Source organism: Oncorhynchus mykiss, chromosome 1 (assembly GCF_013265735.2).
Source record: "Oncorhynchus mykiss isolate Arlee chromosome 1, USDA_OmykA_1.1, whole genome shotgun sequence".
Lineage (NCBI taxonomy): Eukaryota > Metazoa > Chordata > Actinopteri > Salmoniformes > Salmonidae > Oncorhynchus > Oncorhynchus mykiss.
In genome coordinates, this window is record NC_048565.1 from 83,713,352 (window position 1) to 83,736,696 (window position 23,345).

The 23,345-nt window shown below is 46.3% G+C and overlaps 2 protein-coding genes across 17 annotated transcripts in view; one reads left to right on the plus strand and one right to left on the minus strand.

Annotated features, from left to right (window-relative positions):
- On the minus strand, window positions 1-8,563 carry LOC110530770 (graves disease carrier protein homolog). Of its 14 annotated transcripts, none has more exons than XM_036987189.1 (8): window positions 8,444-8,563; window positions 7,276-7,409; window positions 4,412-4,458; window positions 3,987-4,184; window positions 3,686-3,807; window positions 3,491-3,557; window positions 3,195-3,341; window positions 1-2,068 (listed from the first exon to the last, which is right to left on the minus strand). In XM_036987189.1, the coding sequence occupies exons 2-8, from the start codon at window positions 7,356-7,358 to the stop codon at window positions 1,944-1,946; spliced, it is 789 nt and encodes a 262-aa protein (XP_036843084.1). In that variant the 5' UTR covers window positions 7,359-7,409; window positions 8,444-8,563; the 3' UTR covers window positions 1-1,943. The 14 variants fall into 14 exon arrangements, with proteins under 14 accessions (XP_036843084.1, XP_036843078.1, XP_021469718.2 ...); XM_036987183.1 differs by lacking the exon at window positions 8,444-8,563 and adding an exon at window positions 7,817-8,163; XM_021614043.2 differs by lacking the exon at window positions 8,444-8,563 and adding an exon at window positions 7,813-8,163 and having other exon boundaries at window positions 3,987-4,175.
- LOC110530841 (methylcytosine dioxygenase tet3-B) overlaps window positions 8,508-23,345 on the plus strand; it is a 76,198-nt gene continuing 61,360 nt past the window's right edge. For 2 of the 3 annotated variants that reach the window (XM_036987128.1, XM_036987143.1), the window contains exons 1-2: window positions 8,508-8,793; window positions 9,835-12,661. In XM_036987128.1, coding sequence (XP_036843023.1) covers window positions 10,025-12,661 — 2,637 coding nt within the window. In that variant the 5' untranslated portion in view covers window positions 8,508-8,793; window positions 9,835-10,024. The remainder of the gene's footprint in view (window positions 8,794-9,834; window positions 12,662-23,345) is intronic. The other variant, XM_036987134.1, reaches the window with a different exon arrangement.

Below are 23,345 nucleotides of genomic sequence, written 5' to 3' on the forward strand. Positions count from 1 at the left end.
TGAGGCTATCGTTCCTTTAGTTTATTTAGCACATTTTCTCTTTCTTTGTTAAAACCCTGCATTATTGGTTAAGGGCTTGTAAGTAAGCATTTAACGGTACGGCCAACACCTATTGTATTTGGCGCATGTGATCAATACATTATTTGATTTTGATTCAGCATGGTAATGTAAAGTCCAGTTACATCCAGGGCAGGCTGTTGTTGTGGGTAAACATATTACGGACTCGTTTCTGACCCCTTGTGGACAGAGTCATACTACACTATCATAAATAAACACAAAAGAGCCAAAGGAAAGGGGGATAACTAGCAGGTTGTACAACTGAATGCATTCAACTGAAATGTGTCTTCCGCATTTAACCCAACCCCTCTGAATCAGAGAGGTGCGGGGGGCTGCCTTAATAGACATCCACATCTTCCAAGTGCAAGTTTCTTCCTGAAGTGCTTAACTCAGGTTTCCATTTGGGTGCTTCAAATTATATAGCACCATCTTACATGTATTTATTTATGCTAGTGTCTAGATCTCAGTAGCTGACAAACTCTTTCTACACACACCTGAACACAGGAAATGTAGACGGGGAGCAAATATAACATATGTTAGAACCACCGCCATTCAGTCCATACATCAGTTCATGGTCCTCTTATAGGAACAATGTCAACACCAGTCTTCTGGTAGGTAAGTTTCCCAAAATTCCAACGTGTTCCATTTCCATCCTGTACCTGGGATGTCTGGGAAACCTGGGCATTTTGGAAAAGTTGAATTTTGCTCTCTCATAGACACACATCTCTATAAATTCTAAATCCTCCCGGTAGATACACAACATCATTAGAATGAGACATAACTGTTTCTGCACGCTACAATAGTAAATCACGGCCTCATTCCCTGAATCTAACCTGCACCATAGACAAGAGACACACTACACACTGAAACCTGAACAGATGCTTTAACACACACACACACACACACACACACACACACACGTCAATACCAAAGACAACACTCCTACAGAGACACATCTGTTAAACTGCATGGGGTGAACAAATTAGAAAGCAAACCTGTTTCGATGTCAGACAGACAATAAGACTTTTTGGGGGAGTATCAAAATAAAAAATTAATTATGTTCAGTTTTCAACAAACTGATGTGGGATTTTATCATTAGGATTCTATTAGACTTAGGCTGCTCAAAAAGTACAGTTCTGTGTTCAACACAAGCCTGGGGAGTGTTTCTTAATTCTCATAAAATGTTCGATAGTTGAATCTGGACTCTTATAACTGACATACTACACATTTAAATCCTTGTCTCATTGATTATGGGTCTAGATTTGTAGGTACATGAGGAAAAGAAGGCCTCCGATTGGATAAGCCAGATTGTCCGGTGTGACTTTCCCTTCCGTCATTGGCTGGGTGACTTCTTACGGGCGGGTGGTGGGGTAGGATGGGGGAGCAGTGTACATAATTGGGTTTCTATGGCATTACCAACGAGTGTTGTTAGGGGTTCATTGCCCATAGCTGCCCATCGAAGCAGAGGAAGCCATTGTCTATAGGTATCCATGGCAATAGTTGCCAGGGTGTTGTCCAAAGCCAAGCCACAGGTTTGGCGGATGGTTTCAGCACAACATTATAGGCGCAGACACAGACATGGGCACTGGATTAGCACTGCCATGGGGCCCAGTGCCTAGCATTCCTCTGCTTTCCGACTGGGGTAAGCAGCTACTAGGCTCGGCTCCAGTGGCTGAGCCACAATGGCCGCCTCTGGTAGCAGGGGTCAACACCTCCGAATGGAAGCCGACTTCCTTAAAACTGAAAACGTTTACTAGGGCAAATTAACATATCTAATAGGCAATATTCCCTTAACATTACAGAACATATAGCCCCAGAGAACGCTCTTGTTCAGGCTGTTTTGAGATAGACAGCTGCTAGGGATCTTTCTAAACCTTTCAGAACGTTTATCCCCAGTGAACGTGCCTCAGTCCCGCTATGCAACGATGAAGGGTAGAGATGGATGGTGAGGGAGCAGCTAGTTGAGGTGGATGGTTTGCTTCATCAACCCATAGGTGATAAAGGCCACAGCCTGTGAGGGCACACAGCAGATGTAGTTGAGAGACAGGCCTCTGTACAGACCCTTCTTCACCCCATACTGACTGTATACAAGAGTCTTGGTCAGGGCACTGTAGAGGGAGTCAAGTGGGAAGACAAAGTTATGCTTTATTTGCTTAGCAGGAACGTATTTATTAATTACATTGTAATATGTTAATTACATGATAATAAAAGATAAAAATCAGTTAGAGATGTTTGGAACAGGTTATTCTGCCAGTCTGTTTGGCTGGTTAATACAGACAGAGACATACACACAGGCTCGGGAATGACATCATCAGACACACAAGCCCTCATTGTATGGAGTAGAACATAGTAACTCAACAGTCTTACTCTAAGTGAGGAGGTTGTCTAGTAAATCATTACAGAGTATCAGGTGCTGGAGTAATTCCACTGCCACGGTGTAGCAGGGTGAACTGTGAAAGGCAGGCCTGGTATGCTGTAGTCTCCTTGAGGATCAACCATGTTCACTCATGACTGCACGGCAAGGCACGACTCAATAATACCCACACTCCACAAAACTCCTATTGCCAAGCGATTTTTCTGAGTATTCAAACAGGGTCCTTTTGCCTTTCAGATCGTAATACATTAGATTATATGTGCAGGGGTATATACTTTTTATTTAATAAGAGCCCTGTGTTTGGAGAGGAAGGGTTAAATGGAGACAAAGAAGAGGTGAACAGGTAGAGGAGACAAAGAAGAGGTGAACAGGGAGTGGAGAAGAGAAGAAGGGAACTGGGAGAGGAGACGGAGAAGGGGGAAACAAGGAGGAGACGGAGAAGGGGGGAACAAGGAGAGGAGACGGAGAAGGGGGGAACAGGGAGAGGAGACGGAGAAGGGGGAACGGGGAGAGGAGACGACGAAGAGGTGAAAAGGGGGTGGAGAAGAGAAGAGGGGAACAGGGAGAGGAGATGGAGTAGGGGGGGAACAGGGAGAGGAGAAGAGGGGAACAGGGAGAGGAGAAGAGGGGAACAGGGAGAGGAGAAGAGGGGAACAGGGAGAGGTAGAAGAAATGAGGGTAACAGGGAGAAGAGAAGAGGGTAGGTCTTTAAAACCAATCAATTCATCAGTCAAACACCCAATTAGTCAATCAATCAACCTACTATATGGTCTGTGGACAGCTCCGGCCACCCCTTCCACAGAGCAAGTTGACGTGGGTCTACAGCACCAGCACCTCTGGGTTGTCTGAGGACGGTCGTCCCAGTATCTCTGGGAAGTCCTCAACGTGCTGAAGGTAATGAACAAGAACCCTGGAGGGAGGGAGGGAGGGAGGGAGGGAGGGAGGGAGGGAGGGAGGGAGGGAGGGAGGGAGAGCAGAGGAGGACAAAACAAATGAGGCACACAATGAAGTGGACAAAAAGTTAGTCACAACACCGTGTGTGTGTGTGTGTGTGTTCACCTGCATATGGAGTCATGCCTATAAGGGTTGGGATCAGTCCCTTGTAGAAGCCAGGGATGCCTCCTTCCTTTAAAAATTACAAATAAACACCACCACTGAGAATCAGTTAATGAGAAACACAAACACAGGTAACAGGTTGAATGTGAAACTGAAAGACAAATAAAGGGATAGGTCAGAATAAATAAAATAGCATACCTTTAGGTATATGGTCTGGAAGGCATTTCTGATGCCCGTGTAGCGATGGTGTCCTTTCATCTGGTAAGCCAGACAGGCTCTGATCACGTCAAGAGGGTACGTACATATCACTGCTGTCATCCCTGAGCAACAATAACATGGTAAGATAAAATATACTAACCAACAACTGTTGGTGTTTTGTTGAAAAATAATCAGGAGTAAGGAAGTATCTTCTCTGCATTATACAAGCCTCCGTTTGTATTTTCTGGATTCTCCCTCCCTGCCATGAAAGAGGCCCTTTCCACCACTGATCTTCTCTCACCTGCCATAGCACCGACCACGGGCCTGTGGATGTGTCCAGAGACGCCCAGCTGTTTACTGAGGATCTTCTTGTATTTGTCAAAGGCCATGAACTGGATAGCTCTGTAGGGGAATATCCTGACCATCATGGCCCCATTGCCTTTATAGAGCCCCAGGTAACCCTCCTCTCTTGGCACGACACGGAGAGTAGCTACCACACCTCGAGGAGAGAGGGAGGGGAGAGAGAGTGAAGGAGAGAAATAAGCATGAGATAATTGTGTGGAGGGATGTCATAGTTTAGTTTTCGCTGCAACCAGGTGGTAGAAGAAGGAAAACCTGTGTCAGATGTCCATGGGAGGGGTGACACATGAGTGACACTGACAAACCAACTGACATGTTTACATGTTCAGTAACACTTCCACCGCAGCAGAGTTATCCAGTTCTTACCCAGGTCTTTGTCGTGGGGACTGTTGGCTTGCAGTAAGATCTTCACTCTGTCCAGAGAAGCAATGGTGTATTTGGCATGTTCACCATCTGACTAATAAGACAATCTTAGTTACAGATAGAACAGAGTAATAGCCTCAATATAACTGGCAGATGGATGATGATACACACAAACAGTTATAGCAACAGACCTTGACCACCGTCATGTGACTTCTCCAGGCACCGTATCTACTGTATAGACAACAGACCTTGACCACTGTCATGTGACTTCTCCAGGCACCATATCTACTGTATAGACAACAGACCTTGACCACTGTCATGTGACTTCTCCAGGCACCATATCTACTGTATAGACAACAGACCTTGACCACTGTCATGTGACTTCTCCAGGCACCATATCTACTGTATAGACAACAGACCTTGACCACTGTCATGTGACTTCTCCAGGCACCATATCTACTGTATAGACAACAGACCTTGACCACCGTCATGTGACTTCTCCAGGCACCATATCTACTGTATAGACAACAGACCTTGACCACCGTCATGTGACTTCTCCAGGCACCATATCTACTGTATAGACAACAGACCTTGACCACCGTCATGTGACTTCTCCAGGCTAGAGGTCAACCGATTAATCGGAATGGCCGATTAATTAGGGCCGATTTCAAGTTTTCATAACAATCAGGAATCTGTATTTTTGGGCGCCAATTTCCGATTATTCTTTATACCTTTTATTTAACTAGGCAAGTCAGTTAAGAATACATTCTTATTTTCAATGACTGCCTAGGAACTGTGGGTTAAACTGCCTTGATCAGCGGCAGAACGACAGATTTTCACCTTGTCAGCTCAGGGGTTTCAATCTTGCAACCACACAGTTAACTAGTCCAACGCTCTAACCATTGCACTCCACGAGTAGCCTGCCTGTTACGTGAATGCAGTAGAAGCCAAGGTAAGTTGCTAGCTAGCATTAAACTTATCTTATAAAAAACAATCAATCATAATCACCAGTTATAACTACTAATCCAGTTTAGTATGCAATATTAACAAGGAGAAATTGTGTCATTTCTCTTGCGTTCATTGCACGCAGAGTCAGGGTATATGCAACAGTTTGTGTTGCCTGGCTCATTGCGAACTAATTTGCCAGAATTTTACGTAATTATGACATACATTATAGGTTGTGCAATGTAACAAGAATATTTAGACTTAGGGATGCCACCTGTTAGATAAAATACCGAACGGTTCCGTATTTCACTGAAATAATAATAATGTTTTCGAAATGATAGTTTCCGGATTCGATCATATTAATGACCAAAGGCTGGTATTTCTGTGTGTTATTATGTTATAATTAAGTCTATGATTTGATAGAGCAGTCTGACTGAGCAGCAGCAGGCCTGTAATCATTCATTCAAACAGCACTTTCGTGCGTTTTGCAAGCAGCTCTTCGCAAGCACAGCGCTGTTTATGACTTCAAGCCTATCAGCCTAATGGCTGGTGTAACCAATGTGAAATGGCTAGCTAGTTAGCTGGGTGTGCGCTAATACTGTTTCAAACGTCACTCGCTTTTAGATTTGGAGTAGTTATTCCCCTTGCGCTGCAAGGGCCGCGGCTTTTGTGGAGCAGAGGCTGTTGTCGATGTGTTCCTGGTTCGAGCCCAGGTAGGGGCGAGGAGGGGGACGGAAGCTATACTGTTACACTGGCAATACTATAGTGCCTATAAGAACATCCAATAGTCAAAGGTATATGAAATACAAATGGTATAGAGAGAAATAGTCCTATAAATATTATATTAACTACAACCTAAAACCTCTTACCTTGGAATATTGAAGTCTCATGTTAAAAGGAACCACCAACTTTCATATGTTCTCATGTTCTGAGCAAGGAACTTAAACATTAGCTTTTTTACATGGCACATATTTTTACATGGCACATATTACTTTCTTCTCCAACACTTTGTTTTTGCATTATTTAAACCAAATTGAACATGTTTAATTATTTATTTGAGGCTAAATTGATTTTATTGATGTTTTATATTAAGTTAAAATAAGTGTTAATTCAGTATTGTTGTAATTGTCATTATTACAAATAAATACAAAATAAAATAATATTTATTTTTAAAATCAGCCGATTAATCGGTATCGGCTTTTTTAGTCCTCCAATAATCGGTATCGAAAAATCATGATCGGTCGACCTCTACTCCAGGCACCGTATCTATATTTGTATATAAATAATAACCTGCACATTCTGTGCCAGTCTCCCTAACCTGCATTAAAGGTAGTATCCAGCCGTTTATGCAACAAACAACCAACACCGTTTCTTTCCCTCGGACATCATTGCACGCCATTTTGTTTTCCCAGAATTCTGGATGCTCCTCTCCTCCGTTTCATCAACAACACAAAAACAATAACAAATGCGCTGGGGGTGAACAGTGCTGTTTCACCTGATGCTGACTGAACAGTGGTGCGGATTTCAGCTTTAAGCTTAGTCCTGGACTAAAAAGAATCGCCATTGAGCATGCTTTTTAATCCAGGTCCAAGACAAATCAGCTTAATCTGGGTCTGTGAAACCTACTCACAAACTCATTATGCCTATATCGCTCTGCCAAGGTCTAGGTGTTTAAGTTGTCAGAACTCTGTAGACATATACCCATTTCTTCTGGATCTCTGGTGAGTTTTAATTTAGATGATAGTAGTCTGTTATTGCCGGATGAATTGCCTGCACACTATGCAGCTTATCAGAACCAGGGCTTGTGTCACTGGATGTGTACTACTGTATGTTCCGTATTGTATTTCTGCATTATCATCACTAGTGAAGTCTGCAGCCGCCCTTACCTCCGCCCTTACCTCCAGCCTTACCTCGGCCCTTACCTCCAGCTACGAAGGAGCGGACAAAGTGATAGTCCCCCTGAGTGTGGTCGGGGATCACAGGACGACCACGGGTGAGACTGCATCGTCCGTTGCCATGATGTGTGAGTTCAATCAGGACCCGAATGTATCCATAACTATGCAAAGAAAAAAACACAACAGCTACATTGCATTCTCACCCAGCATTAAAAAGGACAACGCTCCACGTCATTATCAGACCAACAATATAACTTACTAACACTGACATTCTGTCTTGCCTTGAGAGGCACATAACTATGTGAGGCATAACGTCGCAACCTGTTGATCACTAAAACAATGTATAATCAATACATAATTTGGTTAGCTGGCTAGTCACGTGTCAAAACAAAAAAATAGCTAGTAGTAGCTAGCTGTCATTGAAGTCGAGTTATCGTACTACCGTTACTAGCAGATGAACGTTAAATAGTCAACTAGCTACAATTTCGAATATCTACTATTGAATGGACTGTTCAAACACTGACTCACAGTTGCTGTACTAATAACTTATATTAGCTATCTTACCCACTGCTAGGTCAACACTGTCAGATGAACAACCGTTGCAAAACAAATCTCGCCAGCGTTAGCATTTGCAGGTAGCCTCCGTCGCTTCCTGATTCCCCGAAGAAACCTGCCTAGCGGGCACTCGTGGAGACAACCTCACCGAGCGACAATTGTGAGTTCAGTTTCTGGTCACTATTTTTTGCGAGAAATGCGTAGCTAAAGAATAGCGAAATGTGATTAGGCAAACAGCAATACAAAAAACAACTGGCTACCGGTTAAATGTATGTATGAAGGGTTAAGGCACATGTTTTTATGATCACTAACAACTGGTGCCCTTCATGTGCACAGATCCACTGTCTCATGCGAATGACGTCATTGGCAAATAATAAAAACGGCATAATTAAACCATAAATGTGTCAATTAATAATATGTAAACAACTTCCTAAACACTTAATAATTTCCTACATATAGGGTCAAATAGTACTTTTGTGTAGCAGGTTAGTGTTTTTAAGGTGTTACTATTACACAGTTCTAAAACATATTTTTAAAGCTGTTATTATTACACAGTTGTAAACCATACAGAATATGAAGCAAAACATTAGCTTGTTAAAGGTTATCTAGGGTTTGAAGTAGTTTGATAGTAGTTTGTTACCTCTACTCATTAGAGAAAGTAGACAAATGCTCCATTCCAGGTTTTCCCAATGACCCTTCACTCCAGAGCTGAGTTGACTCGAGACCGTAGGTCGCGTCTGGGAGAGGAGGGAGAGAGGGCTTCCCCGAATGGATTGACACAAGAAGGATTTACGCTTTAAATGGTGTTTTATTCAGTATGGCTATATACGTGTTGATAAAACAGTATTGGTAGATTGTGTCAATGTATCAGCGTTGTAAAGAAGAGCTACTAACCAGCCATATTTTCCGAGTGAAACCAATACAATGATCGTCAGTGTCTATCAGGAGTGGAATATTATTAGCAATTCAGACAGTGCAACTGTCTCTCTGGTATGTAAAGTATTTGAGCTGCCTTTTAAAGTCAACGTGTAAATAACATCTAAACCAACAACACTTATGTTATTTGTGACATTCACGAATAGCTTAGCCAGCCATCCAATGCCACGAGTGTCAAATACTCGATATTTTTCGGACATTCGGTCAAGTGCAAGAAAATCTACTCGACGCGGCAAAAGTGTTGCAAGCTGGTTACAACATTGTCATTACGCTTCCGTCTGAAACTCGTGCAGTAAAAAAGTAGGCCGCGAGCCAAGTCCGGTGTTGTGTGGCAGCCTATACTTTTTAAAGGGCTTCACTTCTGCCTTTTAACTGTTAAATGGCTTAGCCTAAATATAAAATAAATACCACCGCCATGCGGAAGAAGAAGGAGCGTTTGGAGATTATAGCATATTGATTAATAATACAAATATATTATTGATATTGCAATTAATCATTTATTTATAGGAAAGGGTTATTGTGTAATCTGTTAACTACATGGTAATAAGCATGTCTCTACTTCACGGATCATTGCTTTGACAAGGTGTTGTGTGTTGTAAACTGTTTAGTCGGCTAAGCCAAATACGGACGTATTTGGCACGGCAGGCCCGGCGCCATTCCTTTCGTTAAAGGGACACAGTAGGGAAAACTGCAGTAGCCTAAAGTGGGCTCACAAGGCGAGTTTATTGAACATGATCAGTTGAAAGTGAAAGACGGCTGGTAACTCGACAATCTTCAACACTATACAACTAACCCATATAGTTACACCTGATACCTCATACATGTTCTATTTGCAGTCACACGCTTCATTGCCCGAATGCAACACCATGCAGTTCAAGATTTCTAAACATCTGCTACAAATTATACAATTGGGTTCTATTATACCCAGTACATACAAAAAAAAACGTGTGACCAGGCATGTTTTGTTAGGAAAATAAAAACGTTTTCTCCTTAGTGTTGTCAGTCAAACACGGACGTTTTTGGGTGTGTTATATAATAGAGAAACAGACAGTTATTTTAACATATTTTTTTATTTTCTTTATCAATTCCCTCCAGGTCCTTGCACAGGTTTTCAACATGGTGGGAAAATAAATCAACATATGAGTGTCAGTGTAAGCCAGTAATCTACTCCCCAAAAAATTAAGGAAGAGAGAAAAAAAAGTTGAAGTTGGAGCACAGCTGAGAACAACCATTCACCTGGTTCCCATGCCGACTGCCTCATCTCTGCCCTCTCACATCCTCCACTATGCCTCCTACTCCCAAACCCCCTAAGAGACAACCCCCACCACAGACAAGGAATGGCTGCAAGGTGATACCCACAACAACAACCACCACCACCACCGCCAAGAGGCAGATCTCCAACTCCAGCAAGTTTAGAGGAAAAGCCTTTGAGAGCCCACAGTCGACACCAAAACCACCCCGAAGATCCACAACCAGGACCCAGGCCCAGCCGGCCAGAAGCCCAGGGAGGAGTGGGGTTGGCAGGCTTGGCAGTCAGGTCCCGGGGGGGTCCCCTGGTAGGGTTAACCATGCCCCTGTGCATGTAACAGGATCAGTGAGGCTAAGGAGCCGGGGTAATCCTCTGCTCCAGCATGGGGTGGGAGAGGATCCGCCGGGGCGCAGGATGTCCTTACGGGGCATGGGGTGCTCCAAGAAGTTTCCTCCCCTGACGGTAAAGCCTAGCAGGGGAGGGAAGAAAGCCAGAGGGAGGGGGGCGAGGGGAGCAAGGGGTCAGAGATGGAGCGAAAGAGGGATTGAGCAAGGACCTGAGGAGTCTGACCCTGGTAGTATAGACCCTAGTATGATTGACCAAGAGAAGGAGGTAGTCAGCCATGATAGTGAGGGCCAACCTCTTAACCTAAGGACTGAACTTGAAGACCCTTCCTGTGTTGACCAGCAGGAACCAGGAGTTGGCCATGAATGTGAGGGAAAACCTCTTAACCTGAGGACTGAACTTGATGACACTTCCTGTGTTGACCAGCAGGAACCAGGAGTCAGCCATGATAGTGAGGGCAAACCTAACCAGAGGACTGAACTTGATGACCATTCCTGTATTGACCAGCAGGAGCCAGGAGTCGGCCATGATGGTGAGGGCAAACCTCTTAACCTGAGAACTGATGACTCAGCTAGTGATGACAAACATGAAGAGTTAGTTGCCCATAATGGTGACGCGGTTGGTACTGACCCACACGATAAGCCTTTCAGCCATAGTGGTGAGGGCAAACACTCTGAGCTCAATGTCCCCATCAGTGTTGACCAACAACAGGAAAAGCTAGTCAATAATATTAGTGAGGGCAATTCAGCGCAATTCTACCAGAGCCATGAGCTTGGTGACTCTACCAGTGATGAGAGGCAGGAAGTGTCAGTCGTCCCTAAAGGTGAAGACAAAGCCAAGATTAACCTTGGAGCTGAGCAGATTGAGATGGAGCAGAGAGAGAGAGATACTCATGCAGAGGAGCAGAGAGGAGGGGAGAGGTTGGAGAAGGACGGAAAGGAAGCAGTAGAGGAAGGAGAGAAGACTGATGAAGAAAAGAAGAAAGCAGAGGGGGAGGAGAGAGTGGAGATAGTCAAGGTGAAGGAGACCAAGGAAAGAGAGGAGAAAGATGAGAGACTGGAGAAGAGAGAGTTCAGCAGACCTCCAGACACAAGCGCCAGTATTTCTGTCTCTCAGCCCCAAAAGCCACCTCTGCAGGATGATGTGTTGATGATGCAATCACCTGTCCATCCCCCATCTGTCGCTGAACCAGCTACCTCAGACCTGGTGTCACCCCCTCTCCCTCATCCTCACCCGACCTTTACACTTCACCCTACAATGTCACATGACATTAAGGTTCTGAACCAAGGTGCAAAACTAATCCAACCTACCCAAACTGTTGAAATCCATAAACCTTTAAAAGTCCCAACTACTTTCCATGAGACATCACAGACGACCTCAGTGCACCCAGTATCACTAAGTCTCTCAGTTGCCTTCCTCAGTGAACCCCACAAGTCTCTGTGTGTAATCCCAGCAAACCCAGCACCCGGTCAGAGCCCAGAGAGCCCTGTCTCTCCAGAGGCTAGACAACTTCTCAGACCAGTGGACAAAGAGACCAAAGAGTCATCCAATCAACCCAATGTAAAATTATCTTCATCGTCTGCATCATCATCTTCAGACCTGTACACCAACGCGGAGGTCCCCATCAATGTGTCTGTACCTGACCTGGGTCCATTGTCAAACAACCACAACAATTACCCAGAAGAACCACCATCATCATCATCACTCCCATACACAAAGAAAGACGTCTTCACCACTGGGTCTGAACCAGACAAAGACATTGTATCTGTCTCTGATTGTGACCTGGGTTCTGGTCCAATGACTCACAACAAGTACAACCAAGATGAGCCACAACCCTCACTCCCAAACACAGACACAAGGTCTGAACCAAACACAGGGTCTGAACCAAACACAGATATTGCATCTGTCTCTGTATCTGATCTGGGTTCAGTGCCAAAGACCTCCTGCATCCCTAACCAGGAGAGTTCTAGCTCCAAGTTCTCATTCTCCTTCTCCTGCAGCTCTGAGAGCACCCAATCCTCCTACTCCTTCGACACTGAGTCAGAGACTGGATATGGGGAACTTAGCCCCCCTGGACACCCTAGCCTGGACCTGGGACACCTGGACGGGGCCACATCTCTGCCCCGAACCCCACGGATCATCCAGAGGAGGGAGAGGAAGAAGAGGAGTAGGTGTGGAGGGTGTGAGCCGTGCCTAAGGAAGATCAACTGTGGCCAGTGTAGCTGCTGTCTGAACCGCAGGACTGGACACCAGATCTGTAAACTGAGGAAGTGTATGGAGCTGAGGAAGAGGAGGCCAATGTCACTGCTCACACTAACATCTACTCAGGTAAGGTTTTCTCTAAGGCGTAGCGTAAACTTTAGGCTAAAACTGGAAAAGGCTGCTTATAAACTCCCTATAAACCTCATAACTTTTTAACGTTGTGTTATTCACTTGTGTATAACCATTATAAGGAGTTTAAAAGCAGACCTTAAAGTAAATTTGACCAAGTCAATTGACCCTTCTTTAGAGAATACTGTACGTGCTGAGAAAGTCACCTAACTGCAACTGACCCCAAAGCCACAGAGAGTCTAAAGCCAGCTTGTTATTGTCACTACTTCTCTAAGTTGTCATATGCCTGTGGCGATGCTATGCTATGGACTGACTGAGAGGATACGTGAGGCGTAGTCTGTTGGTCTGTGACAGTTTATGGTGTGTTTGTGTGTGTGTGTGTGTGCGCGCGCTCTGGGTTCTCCAAAATATGTGGTGAAATGAAGTGGGAGGAGAGAGAGCATGTAAAGCGCTGAGGATAGAAAAGAACGGGCTCAGTTGGAGAGGGTAGAATGTTCTGGACGGTGAGATTGGATTGATTTACTACTATATGAGAAATAAAAGGGTACTGTGCTTGACAACTGTGGTCAACAAAGGAGGTGACATAAGGAGGGATTCACGGGTCCCTGAGGCTGTCCTCCACCCACAGGGGCCAAAGAGACCAGGGCCAAGGGGTCTTAACCCTCTACTGTCCTCTGCTTTCCACTCTGGCCCCACGACAGCATGGAGCCTAATGTTTCATGTGTGCCAGTCTAGTCCACATAGTAAAATCGCAATAAGAGGTAATTCAACTCCCATGGATTTAAATTCAACAGCATTTTGGGGTTTATATGATCCCACCCCCATTTTCAGTTAAAACTACTCTGGTCATAGGGTTGATTATTATTACATTTATGGCCATTTCACCCTTTCAGTGTCGTTTTTAATTCACTCCCATGCAATTTTACACTTTTCTTGTGTTGTTTTGAATTAACAACTCCGTCAGAGTACATTTTTACTCTTGCTGTTTGCTTTGTAAATCCAACCACTTACAGATTGCAATGGTTTAGAATATTGTGTTATTTATCTTTGCATAGCATAAGATCAATAACAATCAATGTACATGCGAAAACACAGATGTTGAAACAAACAAATTCTAAAAAAATACAAGTTAAAAACATTAACACTGTGAATGTAACACTTCTTGCAGTGTACTTCAAAGAAGTGAAACGAGTGTGTGGATACTCCATACAGATGTAGGATCTTAATTTGATCACCCTGTTGCAGGAAAACTTGTAGTGTATTTGACATCACCTCTGGTTAAAGGGGGAATAATGCAGCTCAAGAGTTAACACAGGAACTTTATTCACACACAGGAACTTTCAGGTACATGGGGCTGTAGTGGAATGGTAGTGGTTCTGTAATGAACAGAAACAGAGGTAATGAATGCACTGTACACAGTTCAAGGTCACACTTTATTTGGATAGTCCGGATTTTCCATCTGTAGATGCTCTACAGATGGTCATACTATCAACAAACTATCTGTTCATAAGCAATTGCTTGGCTAAGGTTATAGTTAGGGTTAGGTTTAGAGTTAGGGTTACGTTTAGGGTTAGGTTTAGAGTTAGGGTTAAGGTTAGAGTAAGGGTTAGGGCTAGGGTTAGAGTAAGGGTTAAATCAAATCAAATTTTATTGGTCACATACAGTCGTGGACAAATGTTTTGAGAATGACACAAATATTAATTTTCACAAAGTCTGCTGCTGTAACGGTTTTCTGTATGTGAAGGAGAGTCGGACCAAAATGCGGCATGTCTATTGCAATCCATGTTTAATGAAGTAACACACTAAACACAAACACTATCAAAACAATAAACTTAATGAAAACCGAAACAGCCTATACTTGTGTAACCTAACACAGAACAATGACATCAGGACACTAAGGACAGAGGTAACTCGGGACAGATGGGTAGCTCAGCACTGAGAGGAAGCTCAGCACTGAGAAGAAGCTCAGCACTGAGAGGAAGCCCAGGCAGGTAGTAGAAACTACCAGAACCTGGCTGGCTGGCGGCTTCAGCAGATCCTGGTCGACTAGCAGATCTGGAAGAATCTGGTCGACTGGCGGATCTGGGAGAATCTGGTCGACTGGCGGATCTGGGAGAATCTGGTCGACTGGCGGATCTGGGAGAATCTGGTCGACTGGCGGATCTGGAAGAGTCTGGACGACTGGCAGATCTGGAAGAGTCTGGTCGACTGGCAGATCTGGAAGAGTCTGGTCGACTGGCAGATCTGGAAGAGTCTGATCGACTGGCAGATCTGGAAGAGTCTGGTCGACTGGCAGATCTGGAAGAGTCTGGTCGACTGGCAGATCTGGAAGAGTCTGGACGACTGGCAGATCTGGAAGAGTCTGGACGACTGGCAGATCTGGAAGAGTCTGGTCAACTGGCAGATCTGGAAGAGTCTGGTCGACTGGCAGATCTGGGAGAGTCTGGTCGACTGGCAGCTCTGACTGCTCCATGCTGACTGGCTGCTCCATGATGACTGGCAGCTCTGGCTGCTCCATGCTGACTGGCTGCTCCATGCTGACTGGCAGCTCTGGCTGCTCCATGCTGACTGGCTGCTCCATGCTGACTGGCTGCTCTGGCTGCTCCATGCTGACTGGCTGCTCCATGCTGACTGGCTGCTCCATGCTGACTGGCGGCCCTGGCTGCTCCATGCTGACTGGCGGCCCTGGCTGCTCCATGCTGACTGGCGGCCCTGGCTGCTCCATGCTGACTGGCAGCTCTGGCTGCTCCATGCTGACTGGCTGCTCTGGCTGCTCCATGCTGACTGGCTGCTCCATGCTGACTGGCGGCCCTGGCTGCTCCATGCTGACTGGCGGCCCTGGCTGCTCCATGCTGACTGGCGGCCCTGGCTGCTCCATGCTGACTGGCGGCCCTGGCTGCTCCATGCTGACTGGCAGCTCTGGCTGCTCCATGCTGACTGGCTGCTCTGGCTGCTCCATGCTGACTGGCTGCTCCATGCTGACTGGCGGCCCTGGCTGCTCCATGCTGACTGGCGGCCCTGGCTGCTCCATGCTGACTGGCGGCCCTGGCTGCTCCATACTGACTGGCGGCCCTGGCTGCTCCATGCTAACTGGCAGCTCTGGCGGCTCCTTGCAGACTGGCAGCTCTGGCGGCTCCTTGCAGACTGGCAGCTTTGGCGGCATCCTGCAGACAGGCAGCTCTGGCGGCTCCTTGCAGACTGGCAGCTCCTTGCAGACTGGCAGCTCTATGCAGACTGGCAGCTCCTTGCAGACTGGCAGCTCCTTGCAGACTGGCAGCTCCTTGCAGACTGGCAGCTCCTTGCTAACTGGCAGCTCTATGCTAACTGGCAGCTCTATGCTAACTGGCAGCTCTATGCTAACTGGCAGCTCTTTGCAAACTGGCAGTTCTGAACAGGCGGGAGACTCCGGCAGCGCTGTAGAGAAGGAAGGCTCTAACAGCGCTAAACAGGCGGGAGACTCAGACAACGCTGGAGAGGAGGAGGGCTCCGACAGCGCTGGACAGGCGAGGCGCACTGTAGGCCTGATGCGTGGTGCTGGCACTGGTGGTACTGGGCCGAGGACACGCACAGGAAGCCTGGTGCGGGGAGCTGCTACCGGAGGGCTGGGGTGTGGAGGTGGTACTGGAAAAACCGGACCGTGCAGGCGCACTGGAGCTCTTGAGCACCGAGCCTGCCCAACCTTCCCAACTGCTCACGGTCGCCCTGCCAGTGCGGCGAGGTGGAATAGCCCGCACTGGGCTATGCAGGCGAACCGGAGACACCGAGCGCAAGGCTGGTGCCATGTAAGCCGGCCCAAGGAGACGCACTGGGGACCAGCTGCGTAGAGCCGGCTTCATGGCATTAGGCTCGACGCTCAATCTAGCCCGGCCAACACGCGGAGCTGGAATATACCGCACCGGGCTATGCACCCGCACTGGAGACACCGTGCGCACCACTGCATAACACGGTGCCTGTCCGGTCTCTCTAGCCCCCCGGTAAGCACAGGGAGTCTGCCCAGGTCTCCTACCTGGCGTAGCCATACTCCCTGTTAGCCCCCCCCCAAGAAATTTTTGGGGCTGCTTCTCAGGCTTCCATCCGCTACGTCGTGCTGCCTCCTCATATCTGCGCCTCTCCGCTTTCGCCGCCTCCAGTTCTTCTTTGGGGCGGCGATATTCTCCTGGCTGAGCCCAGGGTCCTCTTCCTTCTAATTCGTCCTCCCATGTCCATACCTCCTCTTTGGGCTGCTCCTTTGGGCGGCTACACTCCCCTGGTTTAGCCCAGGGTCCTCTCCCGTCGAGGATTTCCTCCCATGTCCAGAAATCCTTATTGCGCGTCTCCTCGCGCTGCTCCTGCCTGTTGACACGCTGCTTGGTCCTTTTGTGGTGGGTGATTCTGTAACGGTTTTCTGTATGTGAAGGAGAGTCGGACCAAAATGCAGCGTGTAGATTGCGATCCATGTTTTAATGAACAAACGTAAAACACGAATCAATGCAAACACTACAAAATAAAGAACGTGATGAACGTAACGAAAACCTAAAACAGCCTATCTGGTGAAAAACACATAGACAGGAACAATCACCCACAAACACACAGTGAAACCCAGGCTACCTAAATATGGTTCCCAATCAGAGACAATGACGAACACCTGCCTCTGACTGAGAACCATATCAGGCTGAACATAGAAATAGACAAACAAGACATGAAACATAGAATGCCCACTCAGATCACACCCTGACCAATCAAAACATAGAAAATACAAAGTAAACTATGGTCAGGGCGTGACAGTACCCCCCCCCCCCAAGGTGCGGACTCCGGCCGCAAAACCTGAACCTATAGGGGAGGGTCTGGGTGGGCATCTGTCCCGAGCTGTCCCTCTGTCCCATGTTATCATTGTGGTGGGTAACCTATTTAGGGACGTTTAGGAGGGGGATTAAAACTGTCATGGAGTGGGGTCCACGTCCAGCGCCAGAGCCGCCACCGCGGACAGATGCCCACCCAGACCCTCCCCTATAGGTTCAGGTTTTGCGGCCGGAGTCCGCACCTTGGGGGGGGGGGGTACTGTCACGCCCTGACCATAGTTTACTTTGTATTTTCTATGTTTTGATTGGTCAGGGTGTGATCTGAGTGGGCATTCTATGTTTCATGTCTTGTTTGTCTATTTCTATGTTCAGCCTGATATGGTTCTCAGTCAGAGGCAGGTGTTCGTCATTGTCTCTGATTGGGAACCATATTTAGGTAGCCTGGGTTTCACTGTGTGTTTGTGGGTGATTGTTCCTGTCTATGTGTTTTTCACCAGATAGGCTGTTTTAGGTTTTCGTTACGTTCATCACGTTCTTTATTTTGTAGTGTTTGCATTGATTCGTGTTTTACGTTTGTTCATTAAAACATGGATCGCAATCTACACGCTGCATTTTGGTCCGACTCTCCTTCACATACAGAAAACCGTTACAGCTGCCTCAGTTTGTATGATGGCAATTTGCATATACTCCAGAATGTTATGAAGAGTGATCAGATTAATTACAATTAATTGCAAAATCCTTATTTGCCATGCAAATGAACTGAATCCCCACAAAAACATTTCCACTGCATTTCAGCCCTGCCACAAAAGGACCAGTTGACATCATGTCAGTGATTATCTCGTTAACACAGGTGTGAGTGTTGACGAGGACAAGGCTTGAGATCACTCTGTCATGCTGATTGAGTTCGAATAACAGACTGGAAGCTTCAAAAGGAGGTGCATGGAATCATTGTTCTTCCTCTGTCAACCATGGTTACCTGCAAGGAAACATGTGCCGTCATCATTGCTTTGCACAAAAAGGGCTTCACAGGCAAGGATATTGCTGCCAGTAAGATTGCACCTAAATCAATAATTTATTGGATCATCAAGAACTTCAAAGAGAGCGGTTCAATTGTTGTGAAGAAGGCTTCAGGGCGCCCAAGAAAGTCCAGCAACTGCTAGGACCGTCTCCTAAAGTTGATTCAGCTGTGGGATCGGGGCACCACCAGTACAGAGCTTGCTCAGGAATGGCAGCAGGCAGGTGTGAGTACATCTGCACGCACAGTGAGGCAAAGACTTTTGGAGGATGGCCTGGTGTCAAGAAGGGCAGCAAAGAAGCCACTTCTCTCCAGGAAAAGCATCAGGGACAGACTGATATTCTGAAAAAGGTACAGGGATTAGACTGCTGAGGATTGGGTTAAAGTCATTTTCTCTGATGAATCCCCTTTCCGATTGTTTGGGGCATCCGGAAAAAAGCTTGTCCGGGGAAGACAAGGTGAGTGCTACCATCAGTCCTGTGTCCTGCCAACAGTAAAGCATCCTGAGACCATTCATGTGTTGGGTTGCTTCTCAGCCAAGGGAGTGGGCTCACTCACAATTTTGCCTGAGAACACAGCCATGAATAAAGAATGGTACCAACACATCCTCCGAGAGCAACTTCTCCCAACCATCCAGGAACAGTTTGGTGACGAACAATGCCTTTTCCAGCATGATGGAGCACCTTGCCATAAGGCAAAAGTGATAACTAAGTGGCTCGGGGAACAAAACATCAATATTTTGGGTCCATGGCCAGGAAACTCCCCAGACCTTAATCCCATTGAGATCTTGTGGTCAATCCTCAAGAGGGGGTGGACAAACAAAAACCCACAAATTCTGACAAACTCCAAGCATTGATTATGCAAGAATGGGCTTCCATCAGTCAGGATGTGGCCCAGAAGTTAATTGACAGCATGCCAGGGCAGATTGCAGAGGTCTTGAAAAAGAAGGGTCAACACTGCAAATATTGACTCTTTGCATCAACTTCATGTAATTGTCAATAAAAGCCTTTGACACTTATGAAATGCTTGTAATTATACTTCAGTATTCCATAGTAACATCTGACAAAAATATCTAAATACAGCTAACTTTGTTGAAATTAATATTTGTGTCATTCTCAAAACTTTTGGCCACGACTGTACACATGGTTAGCAGATGTTAATGCGAGTGTAGCGAAATGCTTGTGCTTGTAGTTCCGACCATGCAGTAATATCTAACAAGTAATCTAACAATTTCACAACAACTACATTGTACACACAAGTGTAAAGGAATGAATAAGAATATGTACATATACATTTATGGATTAGCGATGGCCGAACGGCATAGGCAAGATGCAGTAGATGGTATAGAGTACAGTATATACATATGAGATGAGTAATGTAGGGTATGTAAACATCATATAAAGTGGCATTGTTTAAAGTGACTAGTGATACATTTATTACATCCCATTTTTTATTATTCAAGTGGCTAGAGATTTGAGTCAGTATGTTGGCAGCAGCCACTCAATGTTAGTGATGGCTGTTCAACAGTCTGATGGCCTTGCGATAGAAGCTGTTTTTTAGTCTCTCGGTCCCAGCTTTGATGCACCTGTGCTGACCTCGCATTCTGGATGATAGCGGGGTGAACAGGCAGTGGCTCGGGTGGTTGTTGTCCTTGATAATCTTTTTGGCCTTCCTGTGACATCGGGTGCTGTAGGTGTCCTGGAGGGCAGGTAGTTTGCCCCCGGTGATGCGTTGTGCAGACCTCACTACCCTCTGGAGAGCCTTACAGTTGTGAGCGGAGCAGTTGCCGTACCAGGCGGTGATACAGCCCGACAGGATGCTCTCGATTATGCAGCTGTAAAGGTTTGTGAGTGTTTTTGGTGACAAGCCAAATTTCTTCAGCCTCCTGAGGTTGAAGAGGCGCTGCTGCGCCTTCTTCACGACGCTGTCTGTGTGGGTGGACCATTTCAGTTTGTCCGTGATGTGTAGGCCGAGGAACTTAAAACTTTCCACCTTCTCCTCTACACTCCCTACGATGTGGATAGGGGGATGCGCCCTCTGCTGTTTCCTGAAGTCCACGAACATCTCCCTTGTTTTGTTGACGTTGAGTGTGAGGTTATTTTCCTGACACCACACTCCGAGAGCCTTCACCTCCTCCCTGTAGGCCGTCTCACCGTTGTTGGTAATCAAGCCTACCACTGTAGTGTCGTCTGCAAACTTGATGATTGAGTTGGAGGCGTGCATGGCCACGCAGTCATGGGTGAACAGGGAGTACAGGAGAGGGCTGGCAACGCACCCTTGTGGGGCCCCAGTGTTGAGGATCAGCGGGGTGGAGATGTTGTTTCCTTCTCTCACCACCTGGGGGCGGCCCGTCAGGAAGTCCAGTACCCAGTTGCACAGGGCGGGGTCGAGACCCAGGGTCTCGAGCTTAATGACGAGTTTGGAGGGTACTATGGTATTAAATGCTGAGCTGTAGTCAATGAACAGGATTCTTACATAGGTATTCCTCTTGTCCAGATAGGTTAGGGCAGTGTGCAGTGTGATTGCGATTGTGTAATTTGTGGACCTATTAGGGCGGTAAGCAAATTGGAGTGGGTGTCAGTTAGGGTGGAGGTGATATGATCCTTGACTAGTCTTTCAAAACACTTCATAATGACCGAAGTGAGTGCTACGGGGCGATAGTCGTTTAGCTCAGTTACCTTAGCTTTCTTGGGAACAGGAACAATGGTGGCCCTCTTGAAGCATGTGGGAACAGCAGACTGGGATAAGGATAGATTGAATATGTCCGTAAACACACCAGCCAGCTGGTCTGCGCATGCACTGAGAACACGGCTAGGGATGCCTTCTGGGCCGGCAGCCTTGCGAGGGTTAACACATTTAAATGTTTTACTCACGTTGGCTGCGGTAAAGGAGAGTCTGCAGGTTTTTGTAGCAGGCCGTGTCGGGGGCACTGTATTGTCCTCAAAGCGAGCAAAGACGTTGTTTAGTTTGTCTGGGAGCAAGACATCGGGGTCCGCGATGGGGCTGGTTTTCTTTTTGTTGTCCGTGATTGACTGTAGACCCTGCCACATACCTCTCGTGTCTGAGCCGTTGAATTGCGACTCTACTTTGTCTCTATACTGACGTTTAGCTTGTTTGATTGCTTTGCGGAGGGAGTAGCTACACTGTTTATATTCGGTCCTGTTTTCGGTCGCCTTGCCCTGATTAAAAGTAGTGGTTCGCGGTTTCAGTTTTGTGCGAATGTTGCCATCAATCAATCAATTCATCAATTTCTGGTTGAGGATGTTTTAATTGTCGCCGTGGGTACAACATCACAGATGCACTTCCTAATAAGCTCCCTCACCGAATCAGTGTATACATCAATATTGTTGTTCGACGCTATCCGGAACATATCCCAGTCCACATATCCCAGTCCGCGTGGAATCAGATTGGTCGGACCAGCGTTGAACAGACCTGAGCACCGGCGTTTCCTGTTTTAGTTTCTGTCTATAGGCTGGGAGCAACAAAATGGTCAGTTTTTTTTTTAACCTTTATTTGACTAGGCAAGTCAGTTAAGAACAAATTCTTATTTTCAATGACAGCCTAGGAACTGTGGGTTAACTGCCTTGTTCAGGGGCAGAACGACAGATTTCTACCTTGTCAGCTCAGGGATTGGATCTTGCAACCTTTCGGTTATTGGTCCCATGCTCTAACCTAATGTGTCGTTAACTCTGCATTTATGTATTATTTATTTTGAACGAATGCCACGAAACTAACACATACATTTGCCACTCATCTTTATGCTGACAGATATTACAGTTGACATGATGGTGGTAAGGGTAAGGTAACAAGACATCCTCTACGCTGATCCTCAACACGGGGGCCCCTCCGGGGTGCTTGCTCAGTACCCTCCTGTACTCCCTGTTCACTCATGACTGCATGGTCAGTCACGACTCCAACACATCATTAAGTTTGCCGATGACACAACAGTGGTAGGCCTGATCACCGACAACGATTAACTTTTTGTGCCGGGATAACAACCTCTCCCTCAACGTGATCAAGACAAAGGAGATTTTTGTGTTCAACAGGAAAAGGAGGACCGAGCACGCCCCCATTCTTATTGACGGGGCTGTAGTGGAGCAGATCGAGAGCTTCAAGTTCCTTGGTGTCCACATCACCAACAAACTACCATGGTCCAAACACACCAAGATAGTCATGAAGAGGACACGACAAAGCCTATTCCCCCTCAGTTGACTGAAAAGATTTGGCATGGGTCCTCAGATTTTCAAAAAATTATACAGCTGCACCATCGAGAGCCTGGTATGGCAACCGCTTGGCCTTTGACTGCAAGGCACTACAGAGGGTAGTGCATACGGCCCAGTACATCACTGGGGCCAAGCTTCCTGCCATCCAGGACCTCTATACTAGGCGGTGTCAGAGTGAGGCCCTAAAAATTGTCTAAGACTCATGCCACCCTAGTCATAGACTGTTCTCTCTGCTACCGCACAGCAAGCGGTACCGGAGTGTTAAGTCTAGGTCCAAAAGGCTTCTTAACATCATCTACTCCCAAGTCATAAGACTCCTCAACAGCTAATGAAATGGCCTCCCAGACTATTTGCATTTACCTCGACTAACCCTTGCCCCCGCACATTGACTCTGTACCGGTGCCCCCTTTATATAGTCTCGCTACTGTTATTTTACTGCTGCTCTTCAATAATTTTTTATTTTTATTTTTTTACTTAACTCTTATTTTTCTTAAAACTGCATTTTTTGTTAAGGGCTCGTAAGTAAGCATTTCACTGTAAGGTGTATTCAGCGCATGTGACAATACAATTTGATTTGATTTGATGAGTTAGACTTGAGTTGTTGAAATAGCCTACCAAAATATGTCTAACACACAGCACTTGCTTGCATCCTAAAATCACCACAT